Source organism: Haliaeetus albicilla, chromosome 2 (assembly GCF_947461875.1).
Source record: "Haliaeetus albicilla chromosome 2, bHalAlb1.1, whole genome shotgun sequence".
NCBI classification, from domain to species: Eukaryota; Metazoa; Chordata; class Aves; order Accipitriformes; family Accipitridae; genus Haliaeetus; species Haliaeetus albicilla.
Window position 1 is genome coordinate 53,176,177 of NC_091484.1, and position 18,460 is coordinate 53,194,636.

Below are 18,460 nucleotides of genomic sequence, written 5' to 3' on the forward strand. Positions count from 1 at the left end.
CACCATCCCACATAACATCCATGTCTCTAAATTGGAGAGACATGGATTTGACAGATGGACCACTTGGTGGATAAGGAATTGGCTGGATGGTCACACTCAAAGAGTTACGGTCAACAGCTCGATGTCCAAATGGAGAGCAGTGACAAGTGGCGTTCCTCAGGGGTCGATATTGGGACCGATGCATTTTAATATCTTTGTCAGTGACCCAGACAGTGGGATTGAGTGCACCCTCAGCAAGTTTGCCAACAACACCAAGCTGTGTGGTGCAGTTGACACGCTGGAGGGAAGGGATGCCATCCAGAGGGACCTTGACAGCATTGAGAGGTGGGCCCGTGAAAACCTTGTGAAATTCAACAAGGCCAAGTGCAAGGTCCTGCACATGGGTTAGGGCAATCCCAAGCACAAATACAGGCTGGGCAATGAGTGGATTGAGAGCAGTCCTGCAGAGAAGGACTTGGGGGTACTGGTGGATGAAAATCTGGACATGAGCTGGCAATGTGCGCTTGCAGCCCAAAAAGCCAACCGTACCCTGGGCTGCATCAAAAGTAGAATGGCCAGCAGGTCGATAGAGGTGATTCTGTGCCTCTACACTGCTCTGGTGAGACCCTACCTGGAATACTGCGTTCAGCTGTGGGGCCCCCAACATAAGAAGGACATGAACCTATTGGAGCAAGTCTGGAGGAGGGCCACGAAGATGATCAGAGGGCTGGAGCACCTCTCCTATGAAGACAGGCTGAGAGAGTTAGGTTTATTCAGCCTGGAGAAGAGAAGGCTCTGGGGAGACCTTATAGCAGCTTTTCAGTACTTAAAGGGGGCCTACAGGAAAGTTGGGGAGGGACTCTTTAACAGGGAGTGTAGTGATAGGACAAGGGGTAATGGTTTTAAACTGAAAGAGGTTAGATTTAGATTAGATATTAGGAAGAAATTCTTTACTGTGAGGGTAGTGAGACACAGGAACAGGTTGCCTGGAGAGGTTGTGGATGCCCCATCCCTGGAAGTGTTCAAGGTCAGGCTGGATGGGGCTTTGAGCAACCTAGTGGAAGGAACCTAGCTTTTAGTCTAGTGAAAGGTGGTCCTGCCCATGGCAGGAAGGGTGGAACGAGATGATCTTTAAGGTCCCTTCCAATGCAAACCATTCTATGATTCTGATTCTATACATGAAGCACTCTGCTATCAAGCTAGTCAGTGAAGAGCTAGTCAATGCAGTCAATGGCACGTAGAGGGAGTTTTGCTTCACCCTACAGTAGTCACTTACATTTGGTATCACACACAGATATCTAAACTCATGTGTCTTGGTCTCATGAGCCTTAGACTGTGAGAAGAATTCCCCTCCTGCCTCAATGCTTTAAAAAGGATAACTTTCAGGAACATTAGTTCAGAGAATTACAGTGTCAGAGAGATGCAGAACCCAACCCAGCCTCTGGAGTTTCACCTCTGTTTTGCCACTTCATTCCAGTCTACTTCCAAATGGAGTAGAGAACTTATTTTTCCTCTTTCCCTGATAGCCAAAATATCCTCAGTGTTTAAATACAGCAGATAAACAGATGGAGCACAGGCATGAACTGTGTTCTTTGCCAGAACTGGGCAAACATTTGTGATGTAGGATGAGGTTATCCTGCTCAGGAGGAGTGTATGGTAACGCATTTGTTTTCCCCACATGAACAACCACCTGTTGAAGATGATAAACAGGTGAAGTACATAGAACCTCCATTGTTCTAGAAAGTCAGATCTTGCTCCCCTGTATATGGGATCTACTTTTTCAGAAATGCATTTCAGACTAACCTGTTTGCAGTGACAGTCTGGCAAGCCAGAGAAGTGAGAACATCTCATTTTATCAATGAAGAAGTAGTTTCTACTTCATGAAAGAGGAATGACAACATTCCTGACACTGGCCAGCAAAGCCAGAGAGCTCACAGACCTTCACCTTCTTGCTGCCCCCCTGTTTTCGAGGGGAGCCAGATCAGAGGAGTATCTCTTTTCAGTGCGGGGACAGTGTGATGTTCTCCACACTGAGATTTTGCCTCTTGGCCCATTAAAGAGCAGGAGAACAGTAAGCTGGAGCTGAGGTGGGCACCCAGCAGAGTTTGAATGGGCAGGCTGTTTTCCTATCTGAAAAGGTAGCTTGCAGGCAGACATACAGACCTCCTTCCACTGTTGTACGGCAGCGAGGGATTCATCCCGGGAGAGGTCAGGCCATGGCTTTTCTGTTGCTGCATTCTCCAAAGTGTGCCTTCAGCAAAGGGCAGTTCTGCAGTGCTTTGGAGGGTCCAACCATCAAAGGCTACATGGGGCTGCCATTCTGGGGCAATGTGAGAGTCTCTGTACAGCGACGGAATTTGTCCCAGAGATCTCTCAGAAAACATTTGGCATAGTCTAGGTCTTAATCAACTCCAGAATGGAAAAAGCCGCACAAATGAAATGTCTCTCAATGCCTACAAATACCTAAATTCAAGTCCAGTTATAGAAGGAGGGGAAGAAGGAGGAGAAAAGTAAAGACCACTTTTTTTCTTGGGCTCCAGAGCCAAGATCTGGGTGTTTTTTAAGTCATCCTACAAGGAAGAAAAGAAAAGTCTGAAGCTTACTGTGACCTAAATAAAGCAAAAGAATTAGGTACTTGTGATCAAAGGGTTGAATGATGCATATACACATCTCCCTAAATAATAGAGTGGGTGGGGGAAATGACATGTCATTATTCCTCTGAAATAAACTGAATTACCTGTTCTGAAAAGAGGATTTAATCTGTTTTTATACAGTGAAGAATAATGCCACATTATTTCTTCTAAAATTAGCAGCTGACAAGCTGAGACTTCAATGCTTATAGCATCTGGCTCCCTGGCACCACACTGTACTTACCACAATGAAGCTTTCCTTTACCAGTTTTATAAGGTTTGGCAGGGAATAGCCATTACCACAAAGGCCTACATCCACCGAGCTCCAGAACAGCAGTAGGTCTAAGTTACCTCAGAGTTTCTTTCTTTCTTTCTAGAGAAGCAATATACAGAAAATATGATACTGACATTTCAAAAAAGCTGCAGAACTTTGAATGGACTCAAAGTCCTCTTTCAGTGGCTTAATTGTACACAAAAGATCTTTCCAACCAGCTGTACCCTTCATTAGTTGTCTTCCAAACCAGAAGAAGCATGTGACAATCCCATCCTAAAATTCTGCATTTTGACATTTCCGGTGTCCAAGGCAGGCAGCGAAAGAGTGAATTCTGAAAGCTGAAGTCAGACTCATCTAAGCAAATAAGGGGTTTCTTTTTTTCTTTTCTCGAACTCTAAGGCTTCAGATACTGAATAACTGAGCACATAACCATAGTACTGTCTGAACAATTTATCTTAAAAAAGATAATGGCTATATTTTATCACATGAATGCATAGGAACAGTGTAGAGACTTCTCCTCAAAACTGCTCTCCTGAGGAATTCCCCTCTGTTTGCTGTTCATGTTTAGAGACAGTATGAAGGGCTCAGCATTCATAAAGAGGCTTGGGAGACTGAAAACCTGAGAAGCCATTTCCATCAGACCTGGGAGACCAAAATCACAGAGCTTATTTCCCCTCTAGAGAGTTTCCAATTAAATACCACTTCAATGGAATAACCAAACATCTCCTTTACTGATGCAGGGCCATATTTGTGTCCAAGTTATTTGCAGAGAATTCCCTAGCAACAAATTGGAAAAGGAAATAAAAGCTAAACTTTCTCTCCCACACATCTGAGAGAAGTGATTGGGTGATGTCTTCTCTGAGTTTAAATATTAAAACTTCACTTTTGTTGATGTTTTTTCCTTGACTGTGGTGACACAGAGATATGAAAGATAATAAATCCAGTCACCAAAACCACTTATCACCATTTGACCTTTCCCATCACAGGTTTGGCCTAGGCAGTTTAAAGTCCACGACTTTTTACATTTGTACTTATCTTCTTTCACACAACTCTGTGCTTGCTGTCATGACTGCCAGGCTCCACAGCAGCACACTGGTGTTTTGTTTTTTTTTTTTCCCTTGAAGGGTAGGAGATTGTCCTCTTGTCTACCCAAGAAAAGGATTTTGTAATTGTTGAAGAGCTCCTTGGAAAAAAGCAAGAAGGACTTATTGAAGAAGTTTCTTCCTCAAGAGAGGCTGGCCTTTTCAGAAAGGCTTGTCATCTAATGAGTGCTGGAGTTGCAGGCCTGAGAGAGGTAAACACATCAACGCTATGTCTTCAACTCCCCATATCCATAGGCTCTTGCATTGAACAAAGGCCCTGCATCTGGGAGGAAGGGCATCCTCTCCGTCTGATCTAACAATGACTCCATGATAATGCCCCAGGGTTGAGCACCTACTGGTCTCAAGCCAGGAAGGCAAGGCCTCAGGGGCAAGCCCCGTTTTCTCGAGGCTTCAGCAGCCCTCAGAGACAAGCAGAGATGAGCTGGATAGAACTAGAGAGGCTTGTGAGGCAACCTCTCCCTCTGAGAAGGCAAAGCTGTCAGGACATGCTGCTCAAGCTGCAGCATCCAAGCAACAGGGTTGTCTATGCTTGAAGGCACTATTTCAGACAACAGATGACTAGGGTAAACTTGTGGTCTGGGAAAGTAGAATCTGAGCATCTAGCTCAGCAGTTTTCATTTCTGGTTTCTTAAAGGCAGACCTGGTAACCCAGTTGCCAAAAAAAAGCTGGTTATGTTAATCACTGTATCTTCCCTGATGGTAACTTATATTTAAACAGATTTACTTGCACATCTTTTGCAACCTACTTGCATCTTCGTTTTCTGTATGGAGCCTGGTGAAGTTCTACACTATCTGCTGCAGGAAAGCACCCAATTGTTGAACTCTTCTTGATCCTTCATTGTTAACAGCAAAAATGACAGTCAAGACTGTCTTCAGTTTTTCTTCTTCTACCTGCTTTGTAATAGTGTGTAAATTACATCAGGCTAATGTACAGTTTTATATTCAGTTTAAATGGTTTCAACTGACCTGCAATCAGCGTTCTGCAGTACAACCCTGGCAAGTGTCTAGTCTAAGGAAGAGATACATCAGCACTCCCCCACTAACTACTCCACGTATTTACTTACCAACGGGAAAGCCAAACAACTAGCAAACAGCTCCATGAGTACAGATAATATATCTGTCAGCAGAGAGAAAGCACGACTGTCCACATTAAAGTATGTAAGCCTCCTTTTTCAGCACATGGAGCTAAACTGTAACTTCTCCTAAGATTCACCTACTGGAGGGGGATACAGTTACACTGACCACGTATCTGAGGGCAACTTTCCATCACTGTCTCTTTACAAAGCATGCAATGAATAACTTCCACGATAAAGAAAGAAAAATGGAATAAAGCACTATCTTAACTATATTCATAATGATTTATCTGAAAATATGTTCTCATTAAACTGGTAGGTAACCACAACCCATTGTAAGGCAGAAGTAGTTTGGTTCCACCTGAATTTCAAGTCATTATTATAATTATTCTCACCAGAACAGCCATTAATCACATAAACAATACCTGGCTTGCAGAAAATATGTGATAAGTAGCTATATTATGATTTACTATTATTTTTCTTACATGCTTTAACTCTTACTCGAATACTTATTTTCTATGAAAATTTTTTAGAAAAAAAAAATCTTACCTTCAGATTGATGCGTGGCAAGAGGTGTCTGTGTCTCCTTGGAGTATGATACCACCTCCCGAGGTAAGAAATCAACCTGGGTAATCTTTGACACCCCTAGTTTGTGCAGTCTGCGTCTAAGATGGAATACATGACATCAAAAGGTTAGTCATGTTAAATGTAAATCATCAGCAGGAACAAGAGTGTTTGCTTTTATGAACAGGATCAATAAATACTTCAGTGTTTACTAAGATGAAACACAATACACTATGCATAAGAAGTACCTGACTGCAGTGAAGAAAATTAACCTGGGAACCATTTGCCATAATAAAGTACAGTTACTGAACCTTCAGATCATGCTGCTGAGAGGGACTGTAAATGGGAGAGAGAAATGACCTGCTTGTGCCCCTTGTAACATGCAACAAAATTCTCTTTCATACCATCATTACTACAATGTTCTGCCTGCTCGAAAGAGTTAATCCTCAACCTGAGATACACAATAGTGGAAAGAGCACAGTGGGTGTAAACCAGGCTGGATTAGCACTGTCAGATGTTCACCTGAGAGTGATAATAGAGCCTTTAATTGGCAAGGTGGTTAATTTCCATAAAGAAGGAGATTCTCCCTTCTACAGGAGTCATTAGTAGTGGGATTGATGTAGGTTGATGATTAATAGAGTCCTAATGCAAGGGTTAGAGGGGAGCTCCAAGATACAGCTGGAACAGGGCACGTATAGCCTTCTCTTTTTATTACTTCCCTTACTTTAAATAAGCTGTATGAAATAAATCAGTAAAGCCAATTAACTGTAAGTGGGTAAGGGAAAAAGAAGAGAGACAGCTGAATGTGGTCATGAACACTTTTAGTAATACACGGTTCACTCAACAGTGGGGGGAAAAAAATCAATTTATTTCCTGAATATTATTTGACTGTCTGTAGGGAGGGAAGAATAAACAAAAGACTACTTGCAAGTGTTTTACTGGAAAAAAATGCCAACTTTCAGCAGAGAAAAGAATATATACATAATAAACAAATCAACTGAATAAGTCCAGTTGCCTAGATCAACAAGTGCAAGCACGCTTATACGTTTATGGAAAATAAATTCATGGACACGATGTTTCTGAACTGCCATGTCATTAGAGAGCGCAATTTGGAAAAGCAGAAAATTCATATGCATTATCCATATCCTCTCCATTTTCCAGACTGTCAGAAGAAGAGAGGTCAAAGGGGTTTTGATCTAATTAATTTACAATGGTTTAGGTATTCAATTAAGATTGATGTCTGAAAGGAAATGAGAGTCTCAAAAGGAAATTGTCATCATTGGATGACACCTCCTGAACTCTTCAGCTAGTTAATGCTACATCAGCTACACATTTTTCTAATCTATCTTATTGGCTGAGTTGTTATTAAGCTGAATGCAATTAGATTCAGCAGGTAATCAGTATGAATCAGCCATATCACGTAACAAACCACTAAAGCAGAAATAGTTGTTGCAGCTCTGAGTCTTTCTTCTTTTCAAAGAGGAAAAATTAACAAGTCTCCCTCCTTACAACAATCTGTGACTTTGCCAATATGAACAAAAGCTACAATTGTCTGAAAATCCTACAGCAAAACTTCTAACCTATTACTGGGGGCATAAGAACTTCTACAGCTTGTGATATACTTCAGCTAACAAAAGTTTCAGTAGTGTTACATTTTTGTAGCTCTTTAACTGAGGGTTTGTGTGGATTCAAGCTTTAAGAAATATCTCACCCCAGCAAAATCTCATGTGCTTTTCCCTCCTTCAGCACCAGATGTGCAATCTCTGTTGCCTACTTGGTCAGTTACACTTTCCTAATAAGTAACCAGTCCCTTGCTGCCCCAAGCTACTGGTTCCACTTGACCAAGATTCTTAAGCATTCTGCATTGAAAGAGCTTCTTGACAGTGGTCTTGGTTAAGCATATCTCTAATTAATCATATGCCTAATCTGGGCCTAATTAGAACCTCACCTAATTCTAACAACAGTTTCACATGAGGTCGCTCTGTATGTCCTCAACAGCCTGAGGATGGGGAACATCGATCCTAATGGAGAGTTGGATTTAACTGCTAGTTGGGTTAGCCTCTTTGTAGACTGCTAATCAAGAAGTGGGCTACATTCCAGAGCACTGTGCTGAGAGAATGTGTGGAATTTTTCACCTAAAACATTTCTAATTTGGGAATTGCTGGTGCCTGTACAACTGTCTAGCATATCCTGGTAATTACTGAAAACAGGGTGGTCTTTCTTATCTGAAGGAATGTAGTCTCTTAGTTCTTTTTTGCCCCTGTTAAGCAACCTGCAACTGTTCTCGTGTAACTAAAAGTTGGCCTAGCCCCTTGGTCCCAAGCACACAGGGACAACTGGAGCATCCTTTCAGTATCTGGACTCTACCAAATATGGACTATAATGTTCTATTCTCTAGTTCTTTTTAGGGCAGCAGTAAACTGTCTATTGCTTTCCCATCCCCATTTTTCATCTGAGGTGTTCATAATTCTTATCATTTACAGTTTGCTGAATATTCATCTTAGAGAGCACAAAAGCTTTGAAGGATTCCTTTCAAAACTTTCTATGGGATGTCAGTAGGAGGACAGTAACTAAAGTCCATGCATTAAAATTGATTCCTCTCTCTGTAGGTGGCAGAAGAAAGATGTATCTGCTAGAAATATTTTGCTACACACATCATTTAATTGCTGACAGCAGGATTTCTTTTGCATTGGTATTTTTTTAAATCTTGTCTCATGACACCAGAGGGAAATCTGGTCCTCCCTCTAACTCTGCCTTGGTTTTGAAGACAGTTTTCTTTCAAAAGAGGCAGGACTTCCCATCCAGACTATACCTGTGGATTTACTCTTTTGCGTGCTTCTTTTATGAGTGGTCAGTGCAAAGACAAAAAGTGTGAAGTCTGTGGCTATATGCAGGGTTATCTTTTCATGAATCAAATAAAGGAACTTGCTTTGCACAGCTGTTTGAGGAACCTTGCTCCTAGGAGTTCTCATCTTTTAATCCAAACTTCTGGGAAAGGGCAGCTGAGATTTCTAAAAGGTTTCTGTATATTAAAACAGCCTCAAAAGCTGTATCTTTTTGGTACTGTCCAGGTAAAGTTGTAGAAGCTGGATCTATTTGAAGCCACACTTAGGTAGAAATTACAACATTCATAGTAGTTCTGGATGTGGAGAAACCCTGTTTAGAAAGCTCTCTGGATACTTTCCTGTCCTTCTGATCTTTCCTGGTGAAGAGCCCTAACATTCCTAACTGCAGCTGGGAGCACTGTCAATCAGTAGTTAAAGAGACATTGTAGTTTTTCTTATAGAATGGTGAATAAATTTCATATGAACTAGTAAAAGCATAAGACGCTTGCCTGGAGATTCAGACAGGCAAGCGCTTAAGTTCATAGGTAGAGCAATTTCTTCAACATAGAGATTTGGTTTTGAGTATTACTCAAGTTCTGAACAACTTGAGGGACTGCTAGCTATCCTTTTTAGAGGAACAGTTTATCCTAAATATCTCTGCAGGTAGGCATTTCTAAATTATTTAAATTAACTAATTTTTTCAGATGCTTGGGGTAGAGAAGTTCCACCCCATACTAGAAAATATTAATTTTAGCTTTAGTACCATTTTAAAAATACTTGATTGGCCTGAACTCAACTAAGATAGCAATTCCTCATGGACTATTAAGTGCACAATTATAAGCATATATAAAGTTCCTAAGGAAAAAGGGGAAACCGTTACTGCATGTGGAAACAGCATAACTATGGCAGACAGGAAGGAGGGGGAAAGTACCTTGCAAATGATTCAGAGAGAAAGGTCTGAATCAACAGGTACAAACAAGGCCAATGTAGCTGTACATGCACATTTAAGTGCCACAATAATAACATTTCATCTGTAATGAAATAGTTATTTGTATTGTGTTTCAGGCAACAGAAATAGCAGCTTATCTTTTCATGAGCTTCTTTAAATAGAAGGGTTTTTTCCACAAAGATGCTTTGCTGAAGCTTCTTACTGATGAAACCAAAAAAATGGAAACTTAAATTATGGTCTTTTTGAGTCAACAAAGCAAATGAAAATCACATAAAACCAGCTCAGCTGGGAAGCATTTTCAACATAATTCTTGCAAAGAAATGATAAACAAATAACAAAAAGAGCTGACATATACCCAAGTTCAGAGTCAGACTGGAGCTGCAGCACTGAGGGGTCTGTGTCCCATTGCAAGGTCCTAGGGTGGTAATCAGCCGTGCAGCACAAAGGGAGGGGGGGAAAAAAGAACACACAGAATTAACTGAAAGGATGAACAAAACCCCATCTCATTAGTTACATGCTCTATGTAGTACATTCAACCTCCAAGTGCAAGGGACAGCCACGCTATGTCAAATAAGGTTTGTGTGTCAAACTGTGACAAGGCAGGCAACTTATTAAAACTACAAATTATTAGTAAACAAAGGGAAGAACCTGGGTTTCCTTTCAGATATTGGTTAATGAAACATATTTTTTTTCTTTTTCTGAAAGATTTCTAACTCTTTAACTATGGTTGGATACATTCACAATAATCTGTAAAATCTGCAGGTACAATTTATTGTAATCATGTTTTTATGATAAAGTGGACTGAGCACTTGCCATGAACTCCACTCAGTAGTCTAGCTCTTCACACACCCCTGAGACTGACAGTAAGCCATTCTGTAAAAGAGTGCTCTGGGCGCAAATATCGCCTAGCGCATATGCCAACAAATGCCAAGCTGACACCAGCTCTGACATATTCTGGGGCCATCTGGGACAAATAAATTCTTCTTCTTTTCCTCCAGATAAAATTTCTGGGAAAAGGGGAATGATATATCTAGGGAAATCAAATCTATGACAGTCTCTTAATGGACTGCTGTCATATGGGACTGTCACTAAATGTATGAATGCTCCAGAGGTTTGGTCTGTAGTGAAGACGTTTTTCCTTGCATTGCAGTGCAACTTGCCATGTTACCACATCTAAAACACTTTGCAAACACTCACAGAGCCCTTCTGAAGTCCTGTGAAATTATAATCCCCCAATTTAGAAATACAAAAATTGACATATTGAGGGCAACATTTTCAAAAGTGCCCACTCATTCCCTGGCTCTTGATTTTACTTTATTTTTCCTCCCTCGGGAAGCCACATCTCATATGCAAGAAAACTGTCAGAATCTATGACAGAATCAGGAATACAAGTTTGGCTCCTGAGCACCTTTTCCTGTAGTATGAACGCTAGATTATGCATTGCTCTCACTAGCAGAGGCTGAAGCAGAGGAAAGTGCTCCTTCACTGAAGCAAGCAAGTCAAGCAGACACACAGGACAATGATAGTCCTCAAAATTAAAACTCCCCTCATTTCTCCTGAATACAAATTTTGAGGATACAGAGAACATAGTATTACCACGTTCAGCCAAAACCAGCTGTATAACCAGCCATGCTCAATTTACACAAGCCTTTCTGCAACAATAGCAGCTTCTGCCAATGAATCACTCATATATACTAACAAGTTATTGAATTAGGTTAGAAATAGATCTCTTAAAGCCATATAATTATGCTACCTCCTGTACTTAGTAAACTCATTCATTCTATTACTTATGTTAACTTACTCTCTGCAGAGACAGACAAGGGCATGTGCCACACTCTGTCATGCCAGAGTGAAAGAGAATCAATCTCAACGCCCTGTAAATCCAAAAAGAAGGAAGAATTGTAATGCAAAGGTGCTTTCCCATGCAAGGTAAGGGCACTTATTCCCCTCAACTTCTTATGATCCATAGTGCTGCGTATTGGCATGAAAGACTTCACAGTGATAAAGACTTCTCTAAAATGAAACTGTATTACAAAAGGGTCAGAGGCAAAATCATACAGTAATAAAGAACAGATTTTTCCCTTGTAACTTGACTGTAGCTCAAGTACAGTGGAAAGTGGACATAAGGATCTGAATGCTTGATGCAAGGCAAAGGCATCAGTGACTAATGCATTATAGTTAAAAATGCTATCTGTGTGAATTACTCTGGTAATGTCACCAAGGTCAGTAGCATATATTAGGACTTGCTATGTAAATGCCAGTTTCTAATCTTATAGCTGCCTAGGGGCTGCTTATACACGCATACCCAGGTTTTCCTAACACTTAAAAGAAAACATACATAACTCATTTCAGTTTTTCCCCTCCCTCCATCCACTTTCAAACCTACCAAATTCCCCAAGGGATAAAGACTATTCCATCAGAAAGAACTCCGTTATCATCTGATTAAAACAAGAGCTTGCAACAGGTCTCTAAAGAGGCACACCCCTATATTTCACCTCTAAGAATCCAGACCAGGCTACATTTACCTGGTACCCAGCTGAATGCCTAAACAAAATAAATTTAGAGATCTCACACACTCAAGACAACACTCAAATCCCCAAAATATGAGAACAGCAACACCTATGGTTCAGGCCATCATTTGTTACATGCAGACCATACATGTAGTGGAGACATGTTCTTCCCTTAAGTACTTCATTACCTGGATTCTGACATAAAGACTTCATCATTCTTGACATTGATACCTACTTTTAATAGCAATTCTCCTTGCCTCCTGATTACACCTGTTTTCAACAGTTTTAGTGCATCTGCAAAACATTTCCTAGATTTGTGCTCCAAATGGTAATTGTTCTCTCTGCATCATCGTGTTACCATTTGCAAGGGCTTGAAAAATAGATAAGAAGCAATCTGCTGTGTTATCCTCTCAAGCTTGGCAGAGCAAGGTTACTGTAGAAAATGAGGCTGCAGGTAGCAGGTCTTCAGGTTTCAAGTCTCTTGCCATGGGAGACACAGAATGCAAGTGGCTACACTTGCACAGTGGAGGCTGGAGAACACAGGGAGTGACTATATGTTTCAAGGAACAATATTGATTTGTCCTTTGCCTCTTCCTGGCACCTGAAGAATGTCTGCAGATCAAAATGAAAGTGAGCAAACAGTAAAGATGTAATCTGGACCTGCAATTTAGCCAGTTTCCATAGCAATAACATTGAAAAAGAAATAAATAGATTCTTTGAGGATTAGCAACCCAAAGAAAATGTTGAATAGCCTGTGCTGTCATCCAGACTAGGAAATTAAAGCTAATCTCTGTGATGAGCAGACATAACGTATGACATTCTGTGATTGTTTGGATGAGCATCACAATTATGCTTGTTCTCCTGTGGACAGTTCTCAGTGGGGATTGTGAAACGCCATTGGATCTCCGTGAAAAAGCAGTGCCAATCTTTCTCAAATCTAGTACATGAGTTCTTTCTCCAGAGATTTCTTCATGAAGAAAATGATTAGGTGCTGTTCCTCTTTTTACTTTGTTCTTCATAAAAGAAAACTGAAATTAGTTTTGGCACTTCTAGTCACCCAAAGACAGGGCCAGAGGGAGTAACGTTACAGACCCTGAAGACAAGTGTATGGCCTAGGAGAACTGCCTGACTGGTCCATCAGCAGTCAGGCAGAGGTGCTCCCACTCTGGACCCTTTCAGAAAGCACAAGTTGGCCAAAGTCCCCTGTAGGGTTCGGCGTTCGGAAGATCTCGCGATGTCACGGAAAGTTAGAGGGTTAGTCGCAGCCTTATGATGTGTCTGTAATCCCACCTACCCTTGTTAGTATAAAAGGAATTGACTGCGCAATAAAAGGCGGAAGTTGGCGCTCACACTGTGTGTGTTATCTGTCTCTTTCCCTGGTCTGGGGGGTGATCAGTGATCTAATCGTGGCACCTTGATATGCGGCGAACGCTACAGTCCCCCTAAATGGATTCGATGGCTTTTGGCACAGATCTATGTAGAGGAGATACAAAACATTTTACCTTAACTTTTTTATGGGGAAAAGAGACGAGCATAAGACCAAGCAGGGAAAAGTAGTGTTCCCTTGCACTTTCCAGTCCTTCCACAAACCTCCTGCAGACCACCTCAGCTGAGCCTCCTCCGGTGGGTGAAGCAAGTGCACGCAGCGTGGGAAGGGCCCCTGGAAACTCAGCGAGCATGAGCAGCATGGCCAGGACTAAGCCAGATCAGCCAGTTCCCACCACTCAGACAGTGCAGACACTATTTTAATCAGAACTACCCAACATTGTTTCAAAGCTGGTTGCTCCATCAGTCTCCCACATAGTGACAAACAATAGCCCTGCTATCAATCTTCTTTTTACATGTTCAGTGCATAACGGCTGCCCTTGGCTGATTGTAGGATAAAAAGCTGCAACTATTATCAAATAACAGATTGTTCTAAAGCAGCACAAAGGGAATGAGGGCTTTTAGATATTGCACTAACTAGACAAGGTATGAGTGTTACTACTTCTCTTTAAACTGATCTGCTTTCACTCTCTTCCTTTAGATAGGCATATTTTAGCATTCTCTATTTGCTCTGTATTATTATCTCAATAATCTTTTTTTTTCCTCGAATTTAGGACAGTATTAATGCTGATGCTGTTTCAGCTCTTAGTACTGAAAAAATACCAGATGATTTTGATACAATGCATCTTCTTTTTCCCCAGTCAGTGGGGGAATAACCTGCAGAAAAAAAACAACGGGAGGAGGAGCCCCAGATGTCGAACATTTAATAAAGGATTGGGCGGTAAAGCAACTTGCTACATTTTTCTATTCTGAATACATGTCCAAAGCATTAGGGAGATATTCAGAGCACAGTTTTAAGAGGACAGAGACCATTGCAAAATTTAAGGTGGGAGGTGAAAGCAATTTGAACAGAAGCATTCCCTTTTCTGTATTATTATTACCATGGAAAACCAGGCACTCTGCCATCTGTTACGATGCCCTGTGAAACCTTACTTCCAGAAGATTTTATTCTGATTGCATAATGTCAGTTATGTGGATTAAAAATGTGGAAAAGACTGAAGTAAAGAAACTAAAAATAAAATAAAATATTTGAACTCTTTTAGAAAGTTCCCAACCTCCGAATGCATTAATTAAACATGGAGTCTGTCATCTAAACCCGTCTGGAATCCATGAGAACTTCTCAGCTGATTTAAACAACTTGGGGTCTGGACTCAGTGATAGTATATGAAACACGTAAGGTATCAGTGCCATACATTTACTTATTAAATCACCATCATAAAATGATATTTAATATCCAGAATCACGGTCAGATTGCACTACAACTTGGCTCTGGTAAGTGCCCTAATCCAACACTTTTCAGTCAACCAGTATGCAACATGTTGGCGCCTTTGTTCTGACTCTGCTTCCCTGAAGCTAAAATCAAATCCTCCCTCATCTGTTGCTGATGCTGCAGAACATGTGTTCTGCGTGACTTCTTTTCTCCCCCCACACTCCCTTCCCAGGTCAAGAGCAACCAGGACTGAAAATCCATGCTTTTGAATAAGGCTACTCACAGAAATAACAGCAAACCCTGCTTTCCCAAGGGGCCTCTTGCAAGTCAGAAATCTCTTTGCTGCATTGCAATTCACACCTTCAGGCAGAACTAGAGGAAAGCAAACACCATATTGTGGCATCTCCTGTCAGCAAGAGTTGTTGTGCTTTCCAGACCGGGAGAAAACTGCACTGACAGTGTACCAAGTCCCAAAGTATCTGCTGAACTGAGATATCCATATGTGTCCTTAACTAACCACCATTAGACCTGACAGGTCCCAAATCCAGCATCTTCCCTGCAGCAACAACAACGTCCTAAAATGACCCTTTATGTGGGAAATAACTATGCCCTCCTAACTAACCCTAAAATACAGTGGAGCGTGCCATGACTCCAAAGACAAGCTGCGCTGAAGTTTTCCGAGATCAAAGGCCAATCCCATTAAGTAGAGCATAGATTGTTACTAAACTGAGAGACAAGAATTGAAGGAGACACTCACCCACAGCATATGAAGTCTTATAGCACCTTTGCTTACCAGAGTAAAGATTCTAAAATGATATGAATGTTAGGAAGAAATTACTAGTCTCATTTGCCCCATTTGGGGAAGCAGGGGATCTTGACATTACAATGGGTATTTATACTATCTTCAGGCACCTAAATGAAGTGCTCCAGCAATGAAAGATGTCACCATGGACTCTGCATAGGAACAGAAAGACAGGAGATTGCTCCATGCTGCAGTTCTGAGCATAACTCAGACTCCCAACTGTGAGTAGGTTTCAGAGGTGGTTGTCCACAGAGAATTTGGCAGGGACAGCCCAACTAACTTGGGCGGGTGACTTGGGAGGCTGAGTAAAGAAGATGGAGCCAGACTCTTCTTGGTGGTGCCCAGTAACAGGGCAGGAGGGAATGGACACAAACTGAGAAAAGGAAATTCCACTTAAGCATGAGGAAAAATTTCTTTACTGTGAGGGTGGTCAAACGCTGGAACAGGTTGGCCAAGGAGTCTGTGGAGTCTCCATCCTTTCAGAGACTCAAAACCCAACTGGACACAGACTGAGCAACCTGCTCTAGGTGACCCTGCTCTGAGCAGGGGACATTGACTAGCTGATCTCCAGAAATGCCTTCCCACCTCAGCCACTCCTGGTTGTGTGATTCTGTGCTCTCCCTTTCATCTCCCTGCTAGCACCCAATGAGGAGCCAAGGGGCTATCTCCACTGACAGGAGAGCTCCTCGAGAGCCTGCAAGCTTCAGTCTGCTTCTTGTTTTCTTTTCTTCTAACTTCACATGCAACTAGGAAAAGAAGTGAATTAGGAAGAAAGAGCGAACCAAAAAGCCCCAAATTGCAAAGAATAACAGGGTTCTTGTTTTTTACTTTGATGGAAAGAGGAGCCCCGTGCTTAAAATACAGGCCTGGATTACAATTTCCGAAAGATTCAGAATTGCTTACATTAAGAACTGTGTACCTGCACATGGATGATGATATACTGAAAAACAGGTTCCAGCCAACTCATATATTCTTGTAAGTCCTGGATGCAACAACTGTGAGATATGAGACCTATTTTAAAATCAGTAGAATACAACCCTTAAGATGTGTTTGAATGCATTTTTTCAATACAATACCAAATATTGTCACCAAATTACAATCTGGTATTATTTGCAATTTCCATAAAAGTAACCTATCACATATATAGACTTTTTTTTTTAATGTCTAAATATTGCCAGAATGAATTTAAGGCTGCATAATTATTTAGCTATGAAATTTTAAAGAGTTCTGCCTATTTTGTTGTGTCAGCTTCTCCAAAGCTCCTACTTTGCTGTTGATTAATTAGAAAATCTGAACTAAGAAACTGTTGGTGAGAAATTACTACGGAAGTTTAAAAATATATATGTGTATAGATAAGCTGTTTGGTTTTATTCTCTTCATTCTACGTTTTTATAATCTTAATTTTCTCCACTATAATTTTCACTTTCTGTTATTTGTCATACATTTAAAGTGTGTCTCCAAAGCAAAATATACCAAGAAAAGAGGATTCAAAACTACTACTCAGAGATGGAAAAGTACCACTTGCCTCAATTGATGCTTTGCATTTAAGCCACTATTCTGCTGCCATCTGTGCTCTGTTTTGCAGATTTGTTCCACTTTAAAAGGGCTGGCAAAAAGAAAATACCTTCCTTGTGCTACTTGTTTTCTGAAGCACATTATAAGCAAGATGGCTATCAGCAGCTAGGGAGGATTTGTGCCTCTCAACAAGACGCTCACTTATGCTTGTAGAGTAGTATGCTCTGACTTCACCGCGTGTTCTGGTGTTCGGAGCTGGGCTGCTAATCATAAAATAAAATGCCATAATACATTCAGCAAACAACAAGTTTGGCACCACTCTTGGAGCACAGCCAGATACTTGGGTTTGCATTTACACTTCCAAGCAGGCTGACACCTCTGACTTCCAGTCTTCACCAATAAAAAGAGCAACTATGACCTTCCTGAGAGCAGAGCGCTATCTTTCAGCTGCCTGGCAACCATAACAGCCCCTCTCACAAGGGTATGAGTTTAAAATACTCTTTTTTTTTCCCCCCCCAAGGTATGTTTATAAAAAATCATGGACAAATAATATTTAAAACACATGTATATTTTGATATTCTTTTTAAATCAAGGCTATGCTGCTGAATGTATTTAATAATTTTCAAAATCCACTTGACTTTTAAATCGGAATGAACAATTCTGGCATGCCTTTAATTGTAAGGACATATCACAGGACCAACACCTTGTTGATTCCCATTTCACAGAATTGCACTAATTAAATCAGCAGTTAAATTCATCCAATCTGCTGAACTTATTTGATATATTTAAAGTCTGTCCTTTGATTCAGGTCTACTTTACAGAATATAGTCTCCTGGCAATGTAATGAACCTTGTCATTCTCACAATTTATATGCTATAGCTAGAGAAATCTTAGTCTGCAAATTTATGCTGGTTTACCGGGAGGGTCACTGTGAGCAGCAGGCTGGATCTGTGAGGACAGAAGGTCAAATAGTTAGAAGCTTCTGCTGAGCCTATGAACTGACACAGATTTACTCTAAGTGCATGACAGCATGAATGGTCATTTTGAAAGTGCAGTAATAAAAAACACGTTCAGGAAGGAGAAGGCACAAGTTGTTTTGTTCTTGTAGCAAACCCTGAAAATTCTTTTTTAAAACAATATTTTTATCTTCGTTTTTATACCAAGAGTAACTCTACGCAAAAAAATAGAACTCAAATGATCACAAATGTAAAGAAAGAGCTTGGCAGAAGTTTTACGTTATCAGCTCCTGCAGATGCTTTAAAGGAACCACAGTACTCACGTTAGGGCACTTTCATCCAGAGGCCATGGATATGCATATAAGGGAAGTTATCTCATAAACTTCAAGGGGCTTTGAATACAATCACATAAAAGACAAAGTCACATTTATTAGTCAAACCTAGGAAAGACAACCCATAGCATTTCAGAGGAGTCAAAGAGGTAACATGAAGGCTGGAACCTACAATTTTTAGTTCTGGTATTAT

At 40.9% G+C, this 18,460-nt stretch overlaps 1 protein-coding gene across 7 annotated transcripts in view; it reads right to left on the reverse strand.

The window, feature by feature from the left end:
• DYNC1I1 (dynein cytoplasmic 1 intermediate chain 1) overlaps positions 1–18,460 on the reverse strand; it is a 199,750-nt gene that overhangs the window by 148,906 nt on the left and 32,384 nt on the right. For 4 of the 7 annotated variants that reach the window (XM_069774712.1, XM_069774704.1, XM_069774733.1 and 1 more), the window contains exons 5-6: positions 9,753–9,812; positions 5,609–5,724 (exon numbers count right to left, since the gene is read on the reverse strand). In XM_069774712.1, coding sequence (XP_069630813.1) covers positions 5,609–5,724; positions 9,753–9,812 — 176 coding nt within the window. The remainder of the gene's footprint in view (positions 1–5,608; positions 5,725–9,752; positions 9,813–18,460) is intronic. The other 3 variants (XM_069774727.1, XM_069774746.1, XM_069774740.1) reach the window with 1 other exon arrangement.